A 10,200-nucleotide genomic window follows, 5' to 3' on the forward strand; every position below is an offset into this window, starting at 1 on the left:
CCTAAAAAAATACAAGTTTAAATATTAAAAAATATATATAGATATATATTTATATATATATATATGTGTGTGTGAACGTGTGGGTTGGGTGAATATATAACAGCAAAAATATATATTGCAATAATGGTGTTTTATTTGTGTTTTAATACGGATTGCATGAAGGGTGGGGGTTTATTGATTTTAGTTTGTCTTTCTCTATTAGGGGTGGGTATGGCGGGAATAACGTACACGTGTATTTTGACGGATGTCAAAGAGGAAATAATAAATTACGACGTTTCCAAAGATCGCACGATTTTCGAGAACATCTTGATCGCAAAATCAAACTTCATTCTACAAGGTAAGCGCAATTCCACCATCTGATTGCACCTATTTCGCCGATGACGACCGTTTTTTCAACCGCAATCTTTAGGGATGCATGAATTAGGTTTTTAAAAAACTACGCAATAGAAATTGTATAAATTGTAGCTATTCAGTGTGTGCGCAATAAGCAGATATTAGCACAGAGCTTTTTAGTTGTGCTGCAGGGATGATTGCTAACCTAAGACCCACCGATTTTTATGTTGAAATCGTTTCTTTCACGCCAATCAATGCGTGAAAATGGAATTAAATCTTTTTCGTTCTTGCCGCATTTGTTCGATTGCTTACGAGAATGCCATCAACGTCTTCAGTGATCTTGGAAAAAAATCATTTTTACAAGCTAAAATTAAAAAATATCTTCATATCACGGTAAGCGATTATTTTTACATAAATCAATTATTTTTATTTACGTTAATTTTTTATTTCATTTAGGTGTCTTTGGAAGATAAACTACCTAAAATTATTTGCGAAGGATGCTACAAAAGACTGGAAGGATTTCACAAATTTGCCACAATGGCAAATCGAACTCAAGACAAATTTACCAAAATTCTTATCAACAATAACATAGCTGAACAAAAAAAATCTGAAAATAAAGGATTATTACATTCTTATCTTACTAAGGTAATATTAATTAATACCAATTAAAATTTATTAATATCAATGAAATCGTTAGGGTACAAAAGAAGACATTGAAGTAACTGAAATGGAAGTCCGCGTAGATCCAATGGTTTTCCTCCAATGTACACTGGAAGAAGACGAGACTAGTTGCGAATCGGAGACAATGTCTTCTGAAGAGGATAAACGCGAAGTTGAGAAACGAAAAAAACCAGTCGAATTGGCTCAAACGTCCAAATTAAAACGTATACTGGTCATGAATTACAATAACTTAGTAGTGGAACGTGACGAAGAAAAAACAAACGTAGCCCATAACGAATTCAAGTCTGAACGGGAATCTGATGGTGAGATATCCGAAAGGTACAATTGTCCAATTTGTGCCAAAGTTATTTCGACGAAAGGTAATCTAAAGGTACATTTGGAAACGCATCGTCCTAAAGGGAAATATGCTTGTGATATTTGCGGAAGAATGTAAGTAATAAAAAAAAATATTAAAAAAGTTGATGGGGGTTTTCTTGTAGTTTCAAAACTCAATGTAATTTGCATCGCCATAAAGAGTATCACGGAGGAGTTCAATTTCCGTGTTCAGTGTGTGGAAGAGTTTATCCAACAAACAGCACTTTACGCGCTCATTCGATAACACACAGTAATCTAAGGCCACACAAATGTCCTTTGTGCGATAAAACGTTTAAAAGGAACCAAGACCTAAAGGTTGGTTTAAAATTTAAAATCTACTCCATCAACATTTTTTTCAAAATTTAGTTTCATATAAATCAGCATACAGGAGCCAGGCCGTATCAATGTCCGTATTGTCCTAAAGCATTTGCGAGTTCGGGAAATTGTTTTTCACATAGGAAAAGGATGCATCCTGTCGAGGTGGAACGAGACAGGGAAAGGGCGGCCAGTATAATACGATAAGTCAAATTTGATTTCGAACGTACAGGGTCTTTCGTCAAATATAAATCATTTCGTTTTGTTATTTTTACTCGCTCAAAAATAATCAAAAAACAATTTTTATAAAAATAACAACATAAAAATATCAGACTGACTTAAAAAAAATAAATAAAGAAAAAGAAAGAAATGATTTGGATTTCTTTTTAGGTTTTGACCGGAATAATGAGAAATGAAACATAAATGGTAATTAGCTTTAATAAGAAAAAAAAATGGTCTTGTTTTATAATCGTTGACGTTTATTTGTTTTTGTGTTAGTTTTGCAATACTTTATAGGTGTTACATTCTGTATATTTTTTGATATATTTTACTCTATATATTGATATTGGGGTGCATATTCGAAACATGTATCTAAACGAACATTTTAATCAAAAATGAAAAAAAAAAACAACTACAATGTATGTTTAGATGTATCAATGTTCTTTCTGTTTGAATTTTAACATATACATATATATTATAAATATATAATATAGAATAACTGTGATCTTTTTTGTATACGATATTATTATTTAGTTTAAGAAAGATAATAATACCGACGATAGACAACAATATGTAATTAGTGAGATAAATATAATACTAAACGTCTATAGGTAACAGGATTTTAAGAAAAAAATAACTGTTCTTTGATTTTTAATTATTAGCAATAACAATTATTTTCTTACTTAAGATTTTTTAATTTATTTTTAAAGCAACAGTATTACTAGAGTTAATGTACGTGTATTATTGTGATAAAATAAAGCATTTTCATGCAGTCACTTTTGTATTTTTTTTTATTGCTCTTTTATTCAACTCGCGAAGTTATCGCTTTAACATAAAAGAGTAAACAGTACATATGTCAACTCTGATAATGATAAAGAAAAAAATTTATGATAGCTTCCTTGTTTTATTTCGGATTAACATTTCACCTTAATTTCAAATTCCTTTCTTTTATAAGTCAGACTTTAGATTAATTATCGTTCCAGAAATTATTATCGTAGTTTTGATGTTAAAAACAGTTCTGTATTTACAAATAAGACGTTATCAGAAAATTATAAATAAATTGTTTAACATTCATTTAACATTTTATTACTTTAAGAAATAATATATAATATTATTTATACAGGTTTTTTACCACACTGTATCTACAATATATTAATCTACTAAATGTGGATTGAAATATCTAAACTAGAGCAAGGAACATTGTCCTCGAGGGCAGCAAAAACAATCTTGGAAGATTTGGGAAAGGAGCGTTAAAAGATTGCTAAAAGGTTTGAAATACGATAATACAGTAGCCGAACAATTCTAAAAAGTCATCGTTGAATATTGTGCACAATATAGCGGCTAAAAGGAGAAGTCAACCATCACCCAAGGCTATTCATGTTCTAAAGAAGGCGGTGATCGGTAACCATTTTTTCTGAATCACCATCATTTTAAATAGCGACTAAATCATAGGCATTTTCAACCTGAGAATGAAGACCAAATATTTAATTAATTCAAAACGACAACTTAAATATTAACTGTTTAGAGTATATTTGAGAATTAATTTCTCAGAAAATTATCATTATATCAAAGATCGGTATTCTGCGTTAGATTCCTTAATTAATTTTGAATAAGACAGCAACATTTAGTTTGTTCACATTAGTGAGAAATAAATATTTTAAAACAAGCCTACAAGACATTAATATAATTATTTTTATAAATTTATTTCTCAAGAACTAATCGAGGTATGAAAACGAGGTTTGAAGCTTTAGAAGCTATATATGAAGCTATATCGCACTGAATTATACATAACCATTAATTAAATTTGCTATTTTTCCCATTAATGAAATTAAAACAAAATAAAATTTGGATCATAATGTAACTTGATCCTGCATGCACCAAACGCAAATAATTACAAAATTAATTCGTCTGCAATTTTCAGTCGTTTTTAAGTTTATATCATCACAATTATAAAAGAGATTTCCGGTGATTTTTGTATAACATCATGGGAAGTCCCTGTTTACAAATTATTGCCATATTTTATAACTTAACAAACAAAGGAACAAGATAAGAATTGAAGATATCCGGGGATTTTTGTATATCATAAGGGGAAAACCCCCGGTTTTGATATTATTGCCGTATTTTATAATTCTGTAAACTCATTTTATAGTATGCAGTACATCGCAAACAACGCGATTGATTCAACATAAAAGTGGTGTTGAAATAATTTATTAATAGATAAACGTTGGAAACGTAATATCGATTATATTGAACGTAATTAAGACGAAACGTAAGTAGAAAAAACGAAATTTATTCTTAAATAAAATTAAAATGATTAAATGAATGTGTTTAAAAGAAATTAATAAATTATATATCGAAGTTGTCGTTAATATTTGTGACTTAACCTTCTCAATGACCCTTAGAATCAATAGCGTATAGTTGAATCAAAGTGTATTTAGTGTGTCTACGGCAGTGGCACGCGGCAGACCGAGCTGAGGCCGCCAAATGTCAGTGTGTCGACCTGCATAACAAACATAGTGTTACAATTTAATGGAATTATGACTGAAAAAAGCGTTATGGACGACAAGAGAAATGGTCAAAATGGGATCGTACAACCTCTTCTTACGGGTAAATATGAACTTTTTAAGCTTTTTCGCACAACTCGTATATTATTTTTTAGGTTATGTTTTTAACTCGTATATTCTAAGCTATATATTAAAGCCCGATTATTATAAAATTTGTATTACACGTGCGAAACGTTTCTATTGGTCAATACCTGTGTCGATCGAAAAGTGATCTGTTCGATTTTTAAATCAATTTAATTTACACATTTTTTTTATCTAATTTTGAATAATTCATTTAATTTTAATTCATAAAAAAAATGTTTTAAACTATATCGTGGCATTGTTTTTTCAACCTAAATTATCAAATCGTATAGTTGATAAGACCTTTTGTGTTTCAGATTTATATCAAATTACAATGGCTTACGCGTATTGGAAATCCGGGAAAACCAAAGATTACGCCGTATTCGATTTGTTTTTTCGAAAAAACCCTTTCCAAGGTGAATTTACGATCTTCGCCGGCCTGGAGGAGTGCTTAAAGTTTTTGGAACGTTTCCATTACTCGCTCAGCGGTACGCCCCTCCATTAAAAATTATAATATTTAAAATCTTTTTCATTCGTTTTTTCGTTTTTCATAAATACCAAGTAAAAAAAAATTTAGAAAATATGTCGCAACATGTGATGTAATTTGTTATGAACGAAAAAATCCAATGATAATAATCTATTTTCAAGGTTGAGTTAAACGTTTAGTGGTCAGGAAAGTGGGACTATTTAGAAAAAAAAAGTCATTCTCTTACTGATAAATAAATTGAAATCATTATATATACATATATATAATATCTATACTAATATCTATATATAACATTATACATATATATAATAATCACATTTCAGATTTAAATTATTTAAGATTGACATTATCACCTACAATTGAGGAAGAATTTTTCGAATTTTTGAGTAAATTAACTGCGAAAGAAGTTACTTTGTATGCCCTGGAAGAAGGGTCAGTTGCATTTCCAAGGTAAAATAATTTTTATTGTTTTAATAAATTATAAAATCGGTTTCATTCCCAGAATTCCGCTATTACGAGTTGAAGGTCCGTTAATAATCGTTCAATTGCTTGAAACAACGTTATTAACTCTCGTTAATTATGCGAGGTAGGTATTTTTCAATGGCAAGTGAGTTTTATTTTTGATAAAAATTGTTGTAGTTTGATGGCCACGAATGCGGCAAGATACAGAATGGCTGCGGGTGAATTAAAGCTATTGGAGTTTGGTCTCCGGAGGGCCCAAGGCCCTGACGGTGGTTTATCCGCATCGAAATATTCATATATCGGTGAGTTTAGTAGGAAAAGTGGTGCGATGTCGTACCATGGCACCAGATCATTAAATTGAACCTGTCGGAAAAGCCGTTGAAATTCGCGGTTCCACCGCAATAGATGGGGGGTGTATCGATCAACCCTCCGTGTATTTGGTACCATTCGGTGCTACCTTATCAAACTTCGGTTCTAATTTCCTATTTGCACGAACTGGTGCAACTTTTCGCCCTTCTAATTAACCTATTTTAATGTTAGCATCACCGAATAATAATAATATAAACAAACTCATTTAAACTTTGTGTTACAAAATCAATCTTTTTTTCTACTGTTTTAGGGTTAAGGTTAATTTGAGCTATTTACCTTTTCGTCGATTTCTTTTGGTTATATAACGGCCTCTGCATCTGCAATATCACTTATTTTAGCACTTTTTCGCTACTTTTAATTAAGTTTTACGGAGAAAACACTAAAAACGCCACAAAATTCGCCTACGAAACAAAAGACGGTTTTGTATTTTGGATGTCGGTAACGACACAAACTACTTTACCATCAATTCGAAATTACTTAATAAAATGATAATTACATAAAATAAAAATGATAATTAATAAATAAAGGAATGCAAGAAGTCACTAAGTGAAATTTTAGTTTTATTTTAAAGTTTAAATCTTATATTTATGTTATCGATAAGATTGTTGTGTCCAACACTTGTCTCCGATTACTTCGAAGAGGCATACGTAGGGCATTATTTCACTATTTAAAAATCAATGTATATGTAGAAGTAAATTGAAGGGGCCTAAGATTAGCATACAGGAAGACTTTACTGCGTGGAATCATAATCTTTCGAAACAGACCTGAGCAATTCGTTGTGAGAAAAAAGCTTTTATTGAACCGATCCGTATGATGGAAAGATCTTGGAAGGTTTCATGTGGAAGATCTTGGGAAAATTTAATTTTCCACCTGGTTGACCCTGATCAACTTATTTTTTTCTAAATCTAAATTTTTCGGATTTATTAAGTTTCTACCATATCAATCTACTAGTGTTGGTTCGGATGATATTTCTCAAGATATTTTGAATGTTCTTTGTCATATTTTATATGTATGAAAATGTGGACCTGTTTCTAAATTACCATCCTTCCGCTTTTGTCTAAAGTGTTAGAGAAGATTAGATTTTGAATAAACTTTGACTTATTTATTTATATATTACTTTAGTACGATCCGTATAAGATGTGCACGAGTTAATCTCGTATTAATCAGTTCATAAAATATCATTAAAGGCGATGCACTTCTTATCTACTCTGTCGCTGCGCTACGTTATAATTTATTATGATTACAATTCCTTCATTATTTGTGAATCCGTGCTTTATCGTAATACGATAATGATGTTGTTTCTTTTGAACACTATTTTATAAACAAATGATATATTGTTATAGTAACCTTTAAAATTATTTCTAGGTGGTTTTGATGGTACAAGTAACGTACTAGCCGGAAAATTATTCAACATTCCAGTAAAAGGAACGCATGCCCACGCGTATATAACTTCGTTTACAAACTTAGATGAGTTGAACAAACATTTTTTGGTCCCAAAAGGAGGAGGCGAGCAAAAAGACCTGATGGAATTGGCAACGAATTGGAGATTATCGCTGGTGCCGCTATTCAAAATGGCTAGTTGCGAAGCTAACGATGGCGAATTGGCCGCTCTAATATCCTTTGCGATCGCATTTCCGGATGGATTCATGGCTTTAGTCGACACGTACGATGTTAAGAGGTATCCATGTCGCATGCGTCACGCCATCACCTTGCGGCCTGTCACCCTACCAAACACCCTATCGCATAACGAGTACAGGTAATCTGCATGCCGTTACGATTAGGTTAGCGCCTAGCGCACACCTCAAATACGGCTAACCTAGTATTATTTTCACAATGAAATCAGTGTATTAGAGGAGATTTTGATGTATTCTTTTTAAGATTTCAGAAGTAATAATCTAATGGGATCTCCTCTAAAAGGTTAATAAGTAGCTGAAATAACCGGGTCGATGTAAATAACGGGGTTCGTAAAAGTTATCACTGTAAATACATGGGCAAATTATCATTTTTTTACTTTAAATTGGCTAAAAAAACCTAAAACATATTAAAATATAACCATGTTATTATAGGCAATTTTTTTTGGCCAATTTATTGGTTTAATATTTTGAGTTACTGATTTCTTTGTGCGCAAAATTGGATTTTTAGGTCAGCAGAAACTACCTGTGCTGGCAATGCGGGGTTGGTACACTCTCGCACAGTATTTACAACAACAGCAAGTGCACTTTTCAGTTCTTTCTGCTGGTCACTAAGATTATTTATTAAATTATTTGTTTATTATATATATTAATTATTTATTTGTTTGCTATTTCTTATTAACAAACTGCTTTGTTTATTCCATTTTATGAACTAAAATATTTTCTTTAATTTCTCAGTCATGTTTTGCTTTACTCATTACTCAACATAAAAAAACGCTTTGTTATTGTCTTTCTAAAAAAGGGCTTATTCGATATATATAAAGGCATTTTTCATTTATAAACTCATTTTTAGGAGTGGTTTATTAAATTTTTGCGCTGTCGCTTTGGCTTTAAACGAATTAGGGTATAAAGCGATTGGGATTCGTATAGATAGCGGTGATTTGGCGTATCTTTCTAAGGTCGCCCGACATCATTTCGTTGAAATCGGTAAAAAATATGATATCCCATGGTTTGGAAATTTAATGATAATGGCATCGAACGATATCAACGAAGAAACAATACTTAGCTTGAACGAACAAGGACACAAAATCAATTGTTTTGGAATCGGAACGCATTTGGTAACGTGTCAACGTCAACCAGCCTTAGGTTGCGTTTATAAAATGGTCGAATTGAACGAACAGCCTCGAATAAAGTTAAGCCAAGATGTTGCTAAAGTTACTATGCCGGGGAAAAAAGATGCGTATCGTTTATATAGCGAGAGTGGTGATGCTTTGATCGATTTATTACAAAGATCTGTCGAGGATCCACCTAAAATTAACGAAAAAGTTTTATGTAGACATCCTTTTGAAGAATCAAAAAGAGCGTATGTTATTCCATCGAAAGTTGAAAAGTTGCACAAACAATTTTGGGCTAACGGAACAATTGTTAACCCGTTGCCAAGTTTGGATCAAGTCAGGGAAAAGGTACAAATGTCTTTAAAGACTTTACGACCGGATATAAAACGAAATTTAAATCCTACACCATTTAAAGTAAGAAAATATGTTTATTATTAAAGAAGTAGTGTTTCAATAATTTTTTAGGTTGCCGTTAGCGACGCCTTATATAATTTTTTGCATCAATTATGGTTGGAAAACGCACCAATAGGCGAGTTATCTTAAAGAAGGAGAAGGAAACATTTTTGGGAAAACAAAGAATTTTACAGTTGAAGATTGCCAGAAAATTTAAATGAAACGGCGTGTTCTAAGAAGTACTTTTTAAGTCTTGAAAAAGTTTAATATCTGTTGGTTATTAAAAATATATATTTTTTATAAGTATATTGATAATTTAGTTAATAATTTTGTACTTGTTAAACTTGTTACAGTTTCTTTTTTTAATTTATTTTTTACTTATTGTTAGTTTTTTTACTTAAATAATTAATCTATTATTATTGAAAACTTGAGATGTAAACGGAACGCAAAGGTAAACGGAAATATTAAACATTTTATTAATTTTCGAATATCTTCTACAAGCCTAAGCAAACACACACAACAATTAATGGTACAAATCGCAAAAGTTTATTTCTAGATATTACAAAGATATCTAAAGCACCAATAAGTCGCTATTAAAAACATAAAAACATTTGCGTGGCTGTGAATGTTGTAATAATTTAACTACATACAAATTGTTACCTAATAAAAAGTGTTATACTTATTTAAAAAAGTGAAAAGGAAGCACTTTTGCGGAAACTACTTCAAAAAATGCTGGTCAGTGCTTTTATTTAAATAACGCTTCTTTTTTTTAATCACGTTCTACTTCACCTTGGCATCTCTTAATTAGTGGGTATATTTAAATAAAGGCATTTGACAGTAGCCTTAAATAAATACAAAAAATATATAGAATAAAATAGTTATTAGAATATCTTTTGCATTCAAATGTATTAAGTCTTTTATATAGTTTTTTCTTTATATATTAAAAAATAATAACATTATAAATATAATGTTTTCTAAAGAAATATTTGAAGTTTTTTTTGTTATAGCATTAGAACTAGAAACATTTGGGTTTAGCCATGCGTCTCTCAAGACGGCTAAACCCAAATATTTCTAGTTCTATATTCCTAGTGACCAAAACATTAAGGTAAGGTAAAGTTTAGCAACTTTCGTTTTCATGGTAAATTTGATCAGGGGATTTTGCGAGTTCAGGTGGTCTAGTAACCCCCTGGAATGAGTTTCTGACGAAGAGCATCCAC

General features: G+C 31.1%; 2 protein-coding genes across 6 annotated transcripts; both read left to right on the plus strand.

The window, feature by feature from the left end:
- Positions 1 to 220: 220 nt before the first annotated feature.
- LOC111414164 (zinc finger and BTB domain-containing protein 14-like) lies at positions 221 to 2,678 on the plus strand. Of its 2 annotated transcripts, none has more exons than XM_023045384.2 (6): positions 221 to 337; positions 466 to 726; positions 790 to 978; positions 1,031 to 1,443; positions 1,494 to 1,683; positions 1,735 to 2,678. In XM_023045384.2, exons 2-6 carry the CDS (start codon positions 598 to 600, stop codon positions 1,888 to 1,890), a joined length of 1,077 nt encoding a protein of 358 aa, XP_022901152.1. In that variant the 5' UTR covers positions 221 to 337; positions 466 to 597; the 3' UTR covers positions 1,891 to 2,678. The 2 variants fall into 2 exon arrangements, with proteins under 2 accessions (XP_022901152.1, XP_022901151.1); XM_023045383.2 differs by having other exon boundaries at positions 514 to 726.
- Positions 2,679 to 4,064: 1,386 nt separating this feature from the next.
- Positions 4,065 to 9,966, plus strand: LOC111414159 (nicotinate phosphoribosyltransferase). 4 transcript variants are annotated; one of them, XM_023045376.2, is made up of 9 exons: positions 4,065 to 4,171; positions 4,305 to 4,509; positions 4,844 to 5,014; positions 5,337 to 5,463; positions 5,516 to 5,599; positions 5,653 to 5,777; positions 7,210 to 7,600; positions 8,329 to 9,004; positions 9,056 to 9,966. In XM_023045376.2, the coding sequence occupies exons 2-9, from the start codon at positions 4,440 to 4,442 to the stop codon at positions 9,131 to 9,133; spliced, it is 1,722 nt and encodes a 573-aa protein (XP_022901144.1). In that variant the 5' UTR covers positions 4,065 to 4,171; positions 4,305 to 4,439; the 3' UTR covers positions 9,134 to 9,966. The 4 variants fall into 4 exon arrangements, with proteins under 4 accessions (XP_022901144.1, XP_022901146.1, XP_022901147.1 ...); XM_023045378.2 differs by having other exon boundaries at positions 7,210 to 7,522; XM_023045379.2 differs by having other exon boundaries at positions 7,210 to 7,507.
- Positions 9,967 to 10,200: the final 234 nt, after the last annotated feature.

The sequence above is a fragment of the Onthophagus taurus genome, chromosome 8 (genome assembly GCF_036711975.1).
Source record: "Onthophagus taurus isolate NC chromosome 8, IU_Otau_3.0, whole genome shotgun sequence".
Lineage (NCBI taxonomy): Eukaryota > Metazoa > Arthropoda > Insecta > Coleoptera > Scarabaeidae > Onthophagus > Onthophagus taurus.